This window comes from Salmo salar, chromosome ssa06, assembly GCF_905237065.1.
Source record: "Salmo salar chromosome ssa06, Ssal_v3.1, whole genome shotgun sequence".
NCBI lineage: Eukaryota > Metazoa > Chordata > Actinopteri > Salmoniformes > Salmonidae > Salmo > Salmo salar.
Window position 1 is genome coordinate 26,964,777 of NC_059447.1, and position 15,793 is coordinate 26,980,569.

At 47.9% G+C, this 15,793-nt stretch overlaps 1 protein-coding gene across 1 annotated transcript; it reads left to right on the forward strand.

Moving 5' to 3' along the window:
* The first annotated feature begins 206 nt into the window (after window positions 1-206).
* LOC123724065 (adhesion G protein-coupled receptor L1) lies at window positions 207-7,945 on the forward strand. The gene is made up of 3 exons (XM_045720056.1): window positions 207-425; window positions 3,919-4,028; window positions 4,355-7,945. Exons 1-3 carry the CDS (start codon window positions 229-231, stop codon window positions 4,372-4,374), a joined length of 327 nt encoding a protein of 108 aa, XP_045576012.1. The 5' UTR covers window positions 207-228; the 3' UTR covers window positions 4,375-7,945.
* Window positions 7,946-15,793: the final 7,848 nt, after the last annotated feature.

Consider the following 15,793-nt stretch of genomic DNA (forward strand, 5'->3'; position numbering starts at 1 on the left):
GTTTATATGATTTCCTTCCTATTTCATACCATGTACTTACATTGTCAATAACACACTTTATCTCTCTCCTTCTCTCTTTCTCTCCCTTCTCTCTCATTCTCCCTTTCCCTCTTTCGCTCTCTCTCTCCTCTCTCTCTCTCATGCTCCTTCTCTCTCTCTCTCCTCTCTCTCTCTCTCCCTCTCTCACCTTCTCTCTCTCTCTCTGCTGTAGCTCTGAGTCGGTCAGCGATGCCCTTCGGCCTGATGCGTAGAGAGCTGGCGTGCGAGGGATACCCCATCGAGCTGCGCTGCCCTGGCAGTGATGTCATCATGATTGAGACGGCCAACTACGGCCGCACGGACGACAAGATCTGTGACGCTGACCCCTTCCAAATGGAGAACGTGCAGTGTTACCTGCCTGACGCCTTCAAGATCATGTCACAGAGGTACGTGTGGGGAGGTGGGAGGGTTGTGTGTGTGTGTGTGTGTGTGTGTGTGTGTGTGTGTGTGTGTGTGTGTGTGTGTGTGTGTGTGTGTGTGTGTGTGTGTGTGTGTGTGTGTGTGTGTGTGTGTGCGCGCACGTGTGTGTGTGTGTGTGTGTGTGTGTGTGTGTGTGTGTGTGTGTGTGTGTGTGTGTGTGTGTGTGTGTGTGTGTGTGTGTGTGTGTGTGGAAGAAAAATAAGAAGACATAGGACACCCAGGGTGGGTGTGTCTTTCTGACCTGCTTGTTTTTGTCTTATGTGCTATTAGTGTGTAAAGTCGAGTACATGCAGTATGTGTGTAGTGAGATATGTGTTTGTGGTGTGGCTGCCTGCAGCTGCACTCTGCCTGTGCTTAGCATCTGCCTCCTCATAGAGCTGATCAATGGCAGCCCTCTCCCTGCTATCCATCACACATGTAACGGAGGGAGAGGGTGCTACTGGTGAGATGGAGGGAGGCACAGAGGGAGAGAGAGAGATGGACCGATCTGGAGGAGGACAGGGGGATTGGTGTGGGGATGGAGGGATGGAGAGATGGAGAGATCTGAAGGGGATTGATGTAGGGATGGAGGATTGAAGGGAGGGAGCGGGCTAGAGTGAACTACTGATGGGGAGATAAAGAGAGTGCAGCAGGGACGTGGAGAGAAATGGAGAATGAACGAGGGAGAGAGCAGAAAGAGAGAAATCATGCTAAAGCTGGATAGAGGAGGACACAGGAGAACAGAGGAGGACAGAGGAGGACAGAGGAGGATAGAGGAGGACACAGGAGAACAGAGGAGTATAGAGGAGGATAGAGGAGGACAGAGGAGGATAGAGGAGGACAGAGGAGTATAGAGGACGATAGAGGAGGACAGAGGAGGATACACGAGGATAGAGGAGGATGGAGGAGGACAGAGGAGGATAAAGGAGGACAGAGGAGGATAGAGGAGGACAGAGGAGGATAGAGGAGGACAGAGGAGGATAGAGGAGGACGGAGGTGGATAGAGGAGGATAGAAGACAGAGGAGGACAGAGGAGGATAGAGGAGGACAGAGAAGGGGAGAATATGTGGTGAAAAGGAAAGTGTGTGTGTGTGTGCTGGGAGTGTGAGTATGTGAGGGAGCATACATTGAGCTGTTTAGATTATGTTGGTGTTATGTGCATATGACTGTTTCCCTGCCTTGTGTGCGTTTCTGTGTGTGTGTGTGTGTGTGTGTGTGTGTGTGTGTGTGTGTGTGTGTGTGTGTGTGTGTGTGTGTGTGTGTGTGTGTGTGTGTGTGTGTGTGTGTGTGTGTGTGCGTGTGTGCGTGTGTGTGTGTCTGTCTTAGCAGCACTAGTCCCCCCCCATTCTCTCACCTTTAATTGCTCACACTCACAAGCCATCAGGGGAGGGAGACTCTTACGGCACTCTTCCCCCTCTTCCTCCCTCATCCCTCCGTCGCCTCATCCCCTCAGGTCCAGCTGTCACATGATCTAGTCTAGTGTGAAATGACCCCCTTCCGACCCGTTCCCTCCGTCTTTAGCCCCAAGGACATGTTTCTGCCTCTTCTCTTTTGTCTCTTCTGTCATTCTCTCAATGTCCTCATTCATTTTTTTCTCATCACTCTCCTCTCTCTCCTCTGTTTAGATTTATTTCTCTGTTCCCATGTTTCTCTCTCTCTCTCTCTCTCTCTCTCACACACTTTCAATTTCAATTGAATTTTAATTTCAATTCAATTTAAATTTAAAACTCTACAGGATCGATGGGTCCCCCGTGGGACGGTTAAGCTAACATAGGCTAATGCAATTAGCATGAGGTTGTAAGTAACAATAACATTTCCCAGGACATAGACATATCTGATATTGGCAGAAAGCTTAAATTCTTGTTAATCTAACTGCACTGTCCAATTTACAGTAGCTATTACAGTGAAATAATACCATACTATTGTTTGAGGAGAGTGCACAGTTATGAACTTGAAAAGTTATTAATAAACCAATTAGGCACATTTGGACAGTGTTGACACAAAATTTGACCAGAAATGCAATGGTTCATTGGATCAGTTTAACACTTTGCATATACACTGCTGCCATCTAGTGGCTAAAATCTACATTTCACCTGTGCTGGAATAATACATTATGGCCTTTCTCTTGCATTTCAAAGATGATGGTACAATTTTGTTTTTAAACGCGTGTTTTTTTCTTTGTATTATCTTTTACCAGATCTAATGTGTTATATTTTCCTACATTCATTTCACATTTCCACAAACTTCAAAGTGTTTCTTTTCAAATGGTATCAAGAATATGCATATCCTTGCTTCAGTTCCTGAGCTACAGGCAGTTAGATTTGGGTATGTCACTTTAGGTTTTTTTAAAAGGGCGGATCCCTAAGGGCTTTATTGGCAGGGGAAACATATGTTTTCATTGCCAAAGCAAGTGAAATAGATAATAAACAAAAGTTAAATAAACAATACAAAATTAATAGTAAACATTACACTCAAATGTCATATTATGTATTTATACAGTGTTGTAATGATGTGCAAAAAGTACAAAAGGGAAAATAAATAAGCATAAAAATAGGTTGTATTAATAATGGTTGCCCTTTTCTTGTGTTGAAATACGCTGTGGTATTTCACCCAATAAATATTGGAGTTGATCAAAATTGGATTTGTTTTCAAATTCTTTGTGAGTCTAGGTAATCTGAGGGAAATATGTGTCTCTAATATGGTCATACATTTGGTAGGAGGTTAGGAAGTGCAGCTCAGTTTCCACCTCATTTTGTGGGCAATGTGCACACAAAATTGAGAGCCAGGTCTGCCTTCGGTGGGCAGCCTTTTTCAATAGCAAGGCTATGCTCACTGAGTCTGTACATAGTCAAAGTTTTCCTTAATTTTGGGTCAGTCACAGTGGTCAGGTATTCTGACGCTGTGTACTCTCTATTTAGGGTCCAATAGCGTTCTAGTTTTTTTTGTAAATTCTTTCCAATGTGTCAAGTAATTATATTTTTGTATTCTCATGATTTGGTTGGGTCTAATTGTGTTGCTGTCCTGGGGCTCTGTGGGGTCTGTTTGTGTTTGTGAACAGAGTCTTCTCCAGGTTCATCTCTCTGTAGGTGATGGCTTTGTTATGGAAGGTTTGGGAATTGTTTCCTTTTAGGTGGTTGTAGAATTTAACGTCTCTTTTCTGGATTTTGATAATTAGTGGGTATCGGCCTAATTCTACTCTGCGTGCATTATTTGGTGTTTTACGTTGTACACAGAGGATATTTTTGCAGAATTCTGCATGCAGTCTCAATTTGGAGTTTGTCCCATTTTGTGAATTCTTGGTTGGTGAGCGGACCCCAGACCTCACAACCATAAAGGGCAATGGGTTCTATAACTGATTCAAGTATTTTTAGCCAGATATGTTGAATTTTGTGTTCCTTTGATGTTCTCTCTCTCTCTCTCTCTCTCTCTCTCTCTCTCTCTCTCTCTCTCTCTCTCTCTCTCTCTCTCTCTGTGGGACAGGTGTAATAACCGTACCCAGTGTGTGGTGGTGGCAGGGTCCGATGTGTTCCCAGACCCCTGCCCAGGGACCTACAAGTACCTGGAGATACAGTACGAGTGTGTCCCCTACAGTGAGTACCCAGACCCCCCCATCTCCCACACCCTTCACCCCCTTCCCCACCCCACCCCCCCATCCCCATCCCCCCTTCTCCCCACCTAACCCCTCTCAGCCCTCTCAACAACTGACTGGCATTCACACCAACACACACACAGACTCTCTCTCTCACACACTCAGCCACACACACAAACAGACAGACCAAGACCAGACCAGACAGACACACATTGCTCTCTCGCTCTTGCTCTCTCTCTCTCTTACACACACACACACACACACACACACACCTACACACACACACCTACACGCACACAGCACTAAACCCTTTTTCTCCATCGACAGTGCAACGCTCCAGAGGCTGAGAGAGATTTTCACACGGGGAAGGTGCTCCACAAACACCATGGCAGATAAGCACTTCATACAGCGAGTACAGCGAGGGGTCAGCCTTTATTGCCGATCATAGCGGTAACACACACCATCACACTCACACACACGTTGACCCCTGGGCCTGCTAGTTTGCTTTATCTGGTGCCAACACCTTAGTAGTCCCTCTGATTTCCAATAACAATGAAAATTGGCCGCAGTGAGACTGGGAGGCAGGAGAGTGTGTCTGTGTCATCATGCCACAATGGGAATGTTAACACAAACAGCAAAGGGATTATTTTGGACCACATGACCCTGAAGATGTGCACATTTCAATATCCCCATGGTAACTGGCTGCCGGCTTCCTCGGCTGCTGCTCACATCTCTGTGGCAGATGTGACATACACACACACGTACACACACATTACGCATGCGCTCTGTTGCTCATACACACGCAAACACAAGTACAAACACACACACACACACATACACAAACACACGCAGAAACACGCACCCACATCACACACGGTCTCTCACACACTCTCACTCAAACCCTAAAGCATGCACACACACAAGAACACAGGCAGACAGGGTGAGGATTCTGGTGTTGTGTGGAGCCTCAGTCATGTGAAAATCTCTGCTCAGACAGTGTCCCCTCCTCCTCCTCATGTACTATTACTCTCAGCATTGATCCTTTCACTGTGCAGGAGTATTCCAGGGGGGCTGCCGCCTCATCCCCCCTCCACTGGGAAGAGACAGATGTGTGGTGTGTGTGTGGGGGGGGGGCTTGATTGATGACTATGGGAGGGATGAAGAGAAGAGGTGGGTAAGAGATACTTTGTGGGTGAATGTCTATGTTTTTTCCTTCAGGGAGCCGTGAGTACAGGAACTGAAGAAAGCAAAACCGACATCAACAACTCCCTGACCTCTTCTCTGAATTCTCACACTCCTCTCTTCCTCTCAACATATCTCAATGTCAATGTCGCCTTTTTTCATCTCTCCTTCTCTGTCAATCTTTTCTCTCTTTGTTTCATGCCGTTCTTCTACAACTCTTTATATTCTACTCTTTATCCAGTGCCACATTTCTTTAACTCTCTCCATTGATCTCATCTCTTTCCATCCCTCTCTTTATCTTCCGCTGTCGCTTTCTTTTTTCTTTGCAGATTGTCGGAGTTGTCCCAACACTCCACTGTCACCTGTAGGAGTTGTCCCAACATTCCACTTTCAACTGTCCAAGTGCAACACAAAGTGCAGCATGGCCTCCAGGCCTCTAGGGGAGCTGTCCTTCCTGGCTGGCTGTGCCCCCTTAAGATTACGTTGAACTCTGACCCTCCTCTGCTCGGCGCTCACAGGCCCTCAGCTAACCTGCCTCTAGATATATACTGTAGTTCAGGGTTGAGTCCTGTTACCATCGCAACAGTAAAAGTTATAACTGTGACCTTTGCTGTTGGGGAAGATTTTCTAGTCTGTGTTATCTTTCTTCTTCTCTCTCTCTTTTGCCCTGCAGCCTTTGGGTGAGATCATGTCCTCTTTCAGTCGCCTCTATCATCTCTCTCTCTGAACGTAGCCCTGAGATGTGAGTTGACTTGTTGTGGTGGTCAGGTTGGCTGGCCCTTGGTTGCTATCTTCTACTTCATGTGGCTCTCCTCTGGTGTTGTTTTGTTGTTAGGTGGTGATCTGGTCCTGGGTTATAAATAAATAGTTTCCTCTTCCGTCCTCTCTTATTCTCTCTTATTCCAGACCAGACATTTCCCTCTGACTGCACACAGGAGCCAATTGAAAGTGATGATTAAATAGCTGCTGACTTGCATTTTTCCTATTCCCGTCTCCTATTAAAGAAGCTTGTTTATTGGATCTGAAGGAAGGAGGGTGGAGGGGGTTATGAGAAAATTGGAACCTGATCGCGTCGTGATGAAAAGTCTTGGCTGTCTGAAGTGAGAAAGTTGAGCCAATTAGAACAGTCCTCCGTCAGTCTTCTCCTCTCCCTTGGGGATGGGCTGTGGGCCAGACCAGACTTGCAAACACACACACATACACGTTAGTTCTCCCCACCCGCGCCGCATTCCGCCGCACCACGTTACGTGTTGTCGGGCTCTGCCACCAGAATATAAATAGATCCTGAGTGAATTAGACTCAGTCCTCCTCATCCCAAACCTAGTGGCAACTAACTGGGCTTCTATTAATTACCAAGAGAGGGTCATCTCATCCCAAACCTAGTGGCAACTAACTGGGCTTCTATTAATTACCAGGAGAGGGTCATCTCATCCCAAACCTAGCGGCAACTAACTGGGCTTCTATTAATTACCAGGAGAGGGTCATCTCATCCCAAACCTAGCGGCAACTAACTGGGCTTCTATTAATTACCAGGAGAGGGTCATCTCATCCCAAACCTAGTGGCAACTAACTGGGCTTCTATTAATTACCAGGAGAGGGGGGTACCATCCCTCCCGCTCTCTACCCCTCTTCCTCTGCAGAGATTAATTGAATTTGCTGCTGCTAATCGCTCTGGTAATTCCCCATCTTTCATGGCTCACTGGGAATGCAGGGTGTTTTGGTGTCTTTATGGGTGACATATGTTTGTTTGTTTGGTTCTACTTAATGGGTGAGGGATAGGGGTTAGGGATAGAGGGATGGTGTTTATAGGGCCGCTGTTGGCAGCTGGCATGATGCGTGCAGGCATGACAAGTGTGCATGTGTGTGTGTGTGGGTGTTTGCGTGCAAGTGTGTGTGTGACAGGGTCCTCTGTGTGCGTGTCACACAGTGCTTTGTGTTACCAGCCACCTGAAACGTGGAGGTGACAGGCGAAGCAGCTGAGTCGACACAGCACTGTCAGATGAGCTCAGAAGAGGCGGCCAGTGTGTGTTAGTGTCTGTGTTAGTGTGTGTGTTAGTGTGTGTGTTAGGATGTGTGAGCATGCCAGCAGAACATAACAACAGCCAACAAGTCAAGTCATATCTCACAGTGCCAAAAACCCTGCAAGCCCTTACAGAGACATCACTTTGTCTTCACTGGGCAGAACAGAGCAAGACAAACTGTTGTGACAGAGCCACAGATTCACTCTGTCAAGGCTTGCTTTAGAACCAGCTTCTATTGACACACTGAGTGTACTGTATAAACTGTACTATATTATACGATACTATACTACACACTATATGTATTTCCTAGTTCACCACACATCATTAAACAACACTATACTATACTATATATATATTTCCTGGAGTACAAATCCTACACCACAGTAGATTAATATCATGTTGCCTAGTCACTTTATTCCTAGTTACATGTACATATCTACCAAAATTACCTAGTATCCCTTCACATCGACTAGGTAATGGTACCTTGTGTATATAGCCAAGTTATTGTTACTCATTGTGTGTTTATTGGTACTTGTATTACAAGGTGTTACTCCTTTCCTAATATTTATCTATGTTATTTTTCTCTGGGTTGTTGGGAAGGCCCTTAACATTCGTCGACAACTGTTGCTAAAGAAGGCTGTAGGAACCCATGTAAGTGTAGAGAGCAGAGTGTAGAGAGGAGAGTGGAACTCTACCTGTCCCTGCTCCCATTAAATGTAGAGAGCAGAGTGGAACTATACCTGTCCCTGCTCCCAGTAAATGTAGAGAGCAGAGTGTAGAGAGCAGAGTGGAACTCTACCTGTCCCTGCTCCCAGTAAATGTAGAGAGCAGAGTGGAACTCTACCTGTCCCTGCTCCCAGTAAATGTAGAGAGCAGAGTGTAGAGAGGAGAGTGGAACTCTACATGTCCCTGCTCCCAGTCAATGTAGAGAGGAGAGTGGAACTCTACCTGTCCATGCTCCCAGTAAATGTAGAGAGCAGAGTGTAGAGAGGAGAGTGGAACTCTACCTGTTCCTGCTCCCAGTAAATGAAGAGAGCAGAGTGTAGAGAGGAGAGTGGAACTCTACCTGACACTGCTCCCAGTAAATGAAGAGAGCAGAGTGGAACTCTACCTGTCCCTGCTCCCAGTAAATGTAGAGAGCAGATTTCAGAAAGGAGAGTGGAACTCTACTTGTCCCTGCTCCCAGTAAATGTAGAGAGCAGAGTGGAACTCTACCTGTCCCTGCTCCCAGTAAATGTAGAGAGCAGAGTGCAGAGAGGAGAGTGGAACTCTACCTGTCCCTGCTCCCAGTAAATGTAGAGAGCAGAGTGGAGAGTGGAACTCTGCCTGTCCCTGCTCCCAGTAAATGTAGAGAGCAGAGTGGAACTCTACATGGCCCTGCTCCCAGTAAATGAAGAGAGCAGAGTGTAGAGAGGATAGTGGAACTCTGCCTGTCCCTGCTCCGAGTAAATGTAGAGAGCAGACTGGAACTCTGCCTGTCCCTGCTCCCAGTAAATGTAGAGAGCAGAGTGTAGAGAGGAGAGTGGAACTCTACCTGTCCCTGCTCCCAGTAAATGTAGAGAGCAGAGTGGAACTCTACCTCTCCCTGCTCCCAGTAAATGTAGAGAGCAGAGTGGAACTCTACATGTCCCTGCTCCCAGTAAATGAAGAGAGCAGAGTGTAGAGAGGAGAGTGGAACTCTACCTGTCCCTGCTCCCAGTAGATGTAGAGAGCAGAGTGTAGAGAGGAGAGTGGAACTCTACCTGTCCCTGCTTCCAGTAAATATAGAGAGCAGCGTGGAACTCTACCTGTCCCTGCTCCCAGTAAATGTAGAGAGCAGCGTGGAACTCTACCTGTCCTTGCTCCCAGTAAATGTAGAAAGCAGAGTGCAGAGAGGAGAGTGGAACTCTACATGTCCCTGCTCCCAGTAAATGTAGAGAGCAGAGTGGAACTCTACATGTCCCTGCTCCCCCTAAATGTAGAGAGCAGAGTGGAACTCTACATGTCCCTGCTCCCAGTAAATGTAGAGAGCAGAGTGGAACTCTACATGTCCTTGCTCCCAGTAAATGTAGAGAGCAGAGTGCAGAGAGGAGAGTGGAACTCTACCTGTCCCTGCTCCCAGTAAATGTAGAGAGGAGAGTGTAGAGAGGAGAGTGGAACTCTACCTGTCCCTGCTCCCAGTAAATGTAGACAGCAGAGTGGAACTCTACCTGTCCCTGCTCCCAGTAAATGTAGAGAGCAGAGTGGAACTCTACCTGTCCCTGCTCCCAGTAAATGTAGAGAGCAGAGTGGAACTCTACCTGTCCCTGCTCCCAGTAAATGTAGACAGCAGAGTGGAACCCTACCTGTCCCTGCTCCCAGTAAATGTAGAGAGCAGAGTGGAACTCTACCTGTCCCTGCACCCAGTAAATGTAGAGAGCAGAGTGTAGAGAGGAGAGTGGAACTCTACCTGTCCCTGCTCCCAGTAAATCTAGAGAGCAGAGTGTAGAGAGCAGAGTGGAGCTATACCTGTCCCTGCTCCCAGTAAATGTAGAGAGCAGAGTGTAGAGAGGAGAGTGGAACTATACCTGTCCCTTCTCCCAGTAAATGTATAGAGCAGAGTGTAGAGAGCAGAGTGGAACTCTACATGTCCCTGCTCCCAGTAAATGTAGAGAGCAGAGTGCAGAGAGGAGAGTGGAACTCTACCTGTCCCTGCTCCCAGTAAATGTAGAGAGCAGAGTGGAACTCTGCCTGTCCCTGCTCCCAGTAAATGTAGAGAGCAGAGTGGAACTCTACATGTCCCTGCTCCCAGTAAATGTAGAGAGCAGAGTGGAACTCTACCTGTCCCTGCTCCCAGTAGATGTAGAGAGCAGAGTGTAGAGAGGAGAATGGAACTCTACCTGTCCCTGCTCCCAGTAGATGTGGAGAGCAGAGTGGAACTCTACATGTCCCTGCTCCCCCTAAATGTAGAGAGCAGAGTGGAACTCTACATGTCCCTGCTCCCAGTAAATGTAGAGAGCAGAGTGGAACTCTACATGTCCTTGCTCCCAGTAAATGTAGAGAGCAGAGTGCAGAGAGGAGAGTGGAACTCTACCTGTCCCTGCTCCCAGTAAATGTAGAGAGGAGAGTGTAGAGAGGAGAGTGGAACTCTACCTGTCCCTGCTCCCAGTAAATGTAGACAGCAGAGTGGAACTCTACCTGTCCCTGCTCCCAGTAAATGTAGAGAGCAGAGTGGAACTCTACCTGTCCCTGCTCCCAGTAAATGTAGAGAGCAGAGTGGAACTCTACCTGTCCCTGCTCCCAGTAAATGTAGACAGCAGAGTGGAACCCTACCTGTCCCTGCTCCCAGTAAATGTAGAGAGCAGAGTGGAACTCTACCTGTCCCTGCACCCAGTAAATGTAGAGAGCAGAGTGTAGAGAGGAGAGTGGAACTCTACCTGTCCCTGCTCCCAGTAAATCTAGAGAGCAGAGTGTAGAGAGCAGAGTGGAGCTATTCCTGTCCCTGCTCCCAGTAAATGTAGAGAGCAGAGTGTAGAGAGGAGAGTGGAACTATACCTGTCCCTTCTCCCAGTAAATGTATAGAGCAGAGTGTAGAGAGCAGAGTGGAACTCTACATGTCCCTGCTCCCAGTAAATGTAGAGAGCAGAGTGCAGAGAGGAGAGTGGAACTCTACCTGTCCCTGCTCCCAGTAAATGTAGAGAGCAGAGTGGAACTCTGCCTGTCCCTGCTCCCAGTAAATGTAGAGAGCAGAGTGGAACTCTACATGTCCCTGCTCCCAGTAAATGTAGAGAGCAGAGTGGAACTCTACCTGTCCCTGCTCCCAGTAGATGTAGAGAGCAGAGTGTAGAGAGGAGAATGGAACTCTACCTGTCCCTGCTCCCAGTAGATGTGGAGAGCAGAGTGTAGAGAGCAGCGTGGAACTCTACCTGTCCCTGCTCCCAGTAAATGTAGAGAGCAGAGTGGAACTCTACCTGTCCCTGCTCCCAATAAATGTAGAGAGCAGAATGGAACTCTACATGTCCTTGCTCCCAGTAAATGTAGAGAGCAGAGTGCAGAGAGGAGAGTGGAACTCTACATGTCCCTGCTCCCAGTAAATGAAGAGAGCAGAGTGGAACACTACCTGTCCCTGCTCCCAGTAAATGTAGAGAGCAGAGTGTATAGAGGAGAGTGGAACTCTACATGTCCCTGCTCCCAGTAAATGTAGAGAGCAGAGTGGAACTCTACATGTCCTTGCTCCCAGTAAATGTAGAGAGCAGAGTGGAACTCTACCTGTCCCTGCTCCCAGTAAATGTAGAGAGCAGAGTGGAACTCTACCTGTCCCTGCTCCCAGTAAATGTAGAGAGCAGAGTGTAGAGAGGAGAGTGGAACTCTACATGTCCCTGCTCCCAGTAAATGTTGTCAGGGATTTCTTCGTCGGAGGACGATATGGCGAAATCATCATCGGAAAATGAGGACCAATATGCAGCAGAGTTGAGATGGTTCATTTTGAACTTTTAATAAATTCCAAAACGAACATAGAAAATAACAAAAACGAACGCACGATACACTGACAGTCCTGTTAGGTTTACACACACTAAACACGGAACAATCTCCCACAAATACACAGACAAACACACCCAACTAATATAGGACTTCCAATCAAAGGCAACACCACACAGCTGCCTTCAATTGGAAGTCCACCCCAATTAACTCAACATAGAAACAGATCAACCAGACTACACATAGAAATACATCAACATAGACCATAACTCAAAACCTGGAAATAATAAATCAAACGCCCTCCTAACTAACACACCACCCTGAACCACATAAAACAAATACCCTCTGCCACGTCCTGACCAAACTAAAATGACAATTAACCCTTATACTGGCCAGGACGTGACAAATGTAGAGAGCAGAGTGTAGAGAGCAGAGTGGAACTTTACCTGTCCCTGCTCCCAGTCAATGTAGAGAGCAGAGTGCAGCGAGGAGAGTGGAACTCTACCTGTCCCTGCTCCCAGTAAATGTAGAGAGCAGAGTGGAAATCTACCTGTCCCTGCTCCCAGTAAATGTAGAGAGCAGAGTGGAACTCTACCTGTCCCTGCTCCCAGTAAAGGTAGAGAGCAGAGTGGAACTCTACATGTCCCTGCTCCCTGTAAATGTAGAGAGCAGATTGCAGAGAGGAGAGTGGAACTCTACCTGTCCCTGCTCCCAGTAAATGTAGAGAGAAGAGTGCAGAGTGGAGAGTGGAACTCTGCCTGTCCCTGCTCCCAGTAAATGTAGAGAGCAGAGTGTAGAGAGGAGAGTGTAACTCTACATGTCCCTGCTCCCAGTAAATGTAGAGAGCAGAGTGGAACTCTACATGTCCCTGCTCCCAGTAAATGTAGAGAGCAGAGTGGAACTCTACCTGTCCCTGATCCCAGTAAATGTAGAGAGCAGAGTGGAACTCTACCTGTCCCTGCTCCCAGTAAATGTAGAGAGCAGAGTGTACAGAGGAGAGTGGAACTCTACATGTCCCTGCTCCCAGTAAATGTAGAGAGCAGAGTGCAGAGAGGAGAGTGGAACTCTACCTGTCCCTGCTCCCAGTAAATGTAGAGAGCAGAGTGCAGAGAGGAGAGTGGAACTCTACCTGTCCCTGCTCCCAGTAAATGTAGAGAGCAGAGTGGAACTCTACATGTCCCTGCTCCCAGTAAATGTAGAGAGCAGAGTGGAACTCTACATGTCCCTGCTCCCAGTAAATGTAGAGAGCAGAGTGTAGAGAGGAGAGTGGAACTCTACCTGTCCCTGCTCCCAGTAAATGTAGAGAGCAGAGTGGAACTCTACATGTCCCTGCTCCCAGTAAATGTAGAGAGCAGATTGTAGAGAGGAGAGTGGAACTCTACCTGTCCCTGCTCCCAGTAAATGTAGAGAGTAGAGTGTAGAGAGGAGAGTGGAACTATACCTGTCCCTGCTCCCAGTAAATGTGGAGAGCAGAGTTGAAATCTCCCTGTCCCTGCTCCCAGTAAATGTAGAGAGCAGAGTGGAACTCTGCCTGTCCCTGCTCCCAGTAAATGTAGAGAGCAGAGTGGAACTCTACATGTCCCTGCTCCCAGTAAATGTAGAGAGCAGAGTGGAACTCTACATGTCCCTGCTCCCAGTAAATGTAGAGAGCAGAGTGGAACTCTACATGTCCCTGCTCCCAGTAAATGAAGAGAGCAGAGTGTAGAGAGGAGAGTGGAACTCTACCTGTCCCTGCTCCCAGTAAATGTAGAGAGCAGAGTGGAACTCTACCTGTCCCTGCTCCCAGTAGATGTAGAGAGCAGAGTGTAGAGAGGAGAGTGGAACTCTACCTGTCCCTGCTCCCAGTAAATGTAGAGAGCAGAGTGGAACTCTACCTGTCCCTGCTCCCAGTAGATGTGGAGAGCAGAGTGTAGAGAGCAGCGTGGAACTCTACCTGTCCCTGCTCCCAGTAAATGTAGAGAGCAGAATGGAACTCTACATGTCCCTGCTCCCAGTAAATGTAGAGAGCAGAGTTGAACTCTACCTGTCCCTGCACCCAGTAAATGTAGAGAGCAGAGTGTAGAGAGGAGAGTGGAACTCTACATGTCCCTGCTCCCAGTAAATTTAGAGAGCAGAGTGGAACACTACATGTCCCTACTCCCAGTCAATGTAGAGAGCAGAGTGGAGCTATACCTGTCCCTGCTCCCAGTAAATGTAGAGAGCAGAGTGTAGAGAGGAGAGTGGAACTATACCTGTCCCTGCTCCCAGTAAATGTAGAGAGCAGAGTGTAGATAGGAGAGTGTAACTATACCTGTCCCTGCTCTCAGTAAATGAAGAGAGCAGAGTGGAGCTCGACCTGTCCCTGCTCCCAGTAAATATAGAGAGCAGTGTGGAACTCTACATGTCCCTGCTCCCAGTAAATGAAGAGAGCAGAGTGGAGCTCTACCTGTCCCTGCTCCCAGTAAATGTAGAGAGCAGAGTGGAACTCTACCTGTCCCTGCTCCCAGTAAATGTGGAGAGCAGAGTGGAACTCTACATGTCCCTGCTCCCAGTAAATATAGAGAGCAGAGTGCAGAGAGGAGAGTGGAACTCTACGTGTTCCCGCTCCCAGTAAATGTAGAGAGCAGAGTGTAGAGAGGAGAGTGGAACTCTACCTGTCCCTGCTCCCAGTAAATGTAGAGAGCAGAGTGCAGAGAGGAGAGTTGAACTCTAACTGTCCCTGCTCCCAGTAAATGTAGAGAGCAGCGTGGAACTCTACCTGTCCCTGCTCCCAGTAAATGTAGAGAGCAGAGTGGAACTCGACCTGTCCCTGCTCCCCGTAAATGTAGAGAGCTGAGTTGAACTCTACATGTCCCTGCTCCCAGCAAATGTGGAGAGCAGAGTGGAACTCTACATGTCCCTGCTCCCAGTAAATGTAGAGAGCAGAGTGGAACTCTACATGTCCCTGCTCCCAGTAAATGTAGAGAGCAGAGTGGAACTCTACCTGTCCCTGATCCCAGTAAATGTAGAGAGCAGAGTGGAACTCTACCTGTCCCTGCTCCCAGTAAATGTAGAGAGCAGAGTGTACAGAGGAGAGTGGAACTCTACATGTCCCTGCTCCCAGTAAATGTAGAGAGCAGAGTGCAGAGAGGAGAGTGGAACTCTACCTGTCCCTGCTCCCAGTAAATGTAGAGAGCAGAGTGCAGAGAGGAGAGTGGAACTCTACCTGTCCCTGCTCCCAGTAAATGTAGAGAGCAGAGTGGAACTCTACATGTCCCTGCTCCCAGTAAATGTAGAGAGCAGAGTGGAACTCTACCTGTCCCTGCTCCCAGTAAATGTAGAGAGCAGAGTGTAGAGAGGAGAGTGGAACTCTACCTGTCCCTGCTCCCAGTAAATGTAGAGAGCAGAGTGGAACTCTACATGTCCCTGCTCCCAGTAAATGTAGAGAGCAGATTGTAGAGAGGAGAGTGGAACTCTACCTGTCCCTGCTCCCAGTAAATGTAGAGAGTAGAGTGTAGAGAGGAGAGTGGAACTATACCTGTCCCTGCTCCCAGTAAATGTGGAGAGCAGAGTTGAAATCTCCCTGTCCCTGCTCCCAGTAAATGTAGAGAGCAGAGTGGAACTCTGCCTGTCCCTGCTCCCAGTAAATGTAGAGAGCAGAGTGGAACTCTACATGTCCCTGCTCCCAGTAAATGTAGAGAGCAGAGTGGAACTCTACATGTCCCTGCTCCCAGTAAATGTAGAGAGCAGAGTGGAACTCTACATGTCCCTGCTCCCAGTAAATGAAGAGAGCAGAGTGTAGAGAGGAGAGTGGAACTCTACCTGTCCCTGCTCCCAGTAAATGTAGAGAGCAGAGTGGAACTCTACCTGTCCCTGCTCCCAGTAGATGTAGAGAGCAGAGTGTAGAGAGGAGAGTGGAACTCTACCTGTCCCTGCTCCCAGTAAATGTAGAGAGCAGAGTGGAACTCTACCTGTCCCTGCTCCCAGTAGATGTGGAGAGCAGAGTGTAGAGAGCAGCGTGGAACTCTACCTGTCCCTGCTCCCAGTAAATGTAGAGAGCAGAATGGAACTCTACATGTCCCTGCTCCCAGTAAATGTAGAGAGCAGAGTTGAACTCTACCTGTCCCTGCACCCAGTAAATGTAGAGAGCAGAGTGTAGAGAGGAGAG

Bases quoted from the DNA above. Each gene is read 5' to 3' on its own strand.
- LOC123724065 (XM_045720056.1), top strand. From the start codon at position 229: ATGCCCTTCGGCCTGATGCGTAGAGAGCTGGCGTGCGAGGGATACCCC. The intron at 426-3,918 runs GTACGTGTGGGG...TCTGTGGGACAG, and splicing joins TTCAAGATCATGTCACAGAG to GTGTAATAACCGTACCCAGT. The intron at 4,029-4,354 runs GTGAGTACCCAG...CTCCATCGACAG, and splicing joins GTACGAGTGTGTCCCCTACA to TGCAACGCTCCAGAGGCTGA.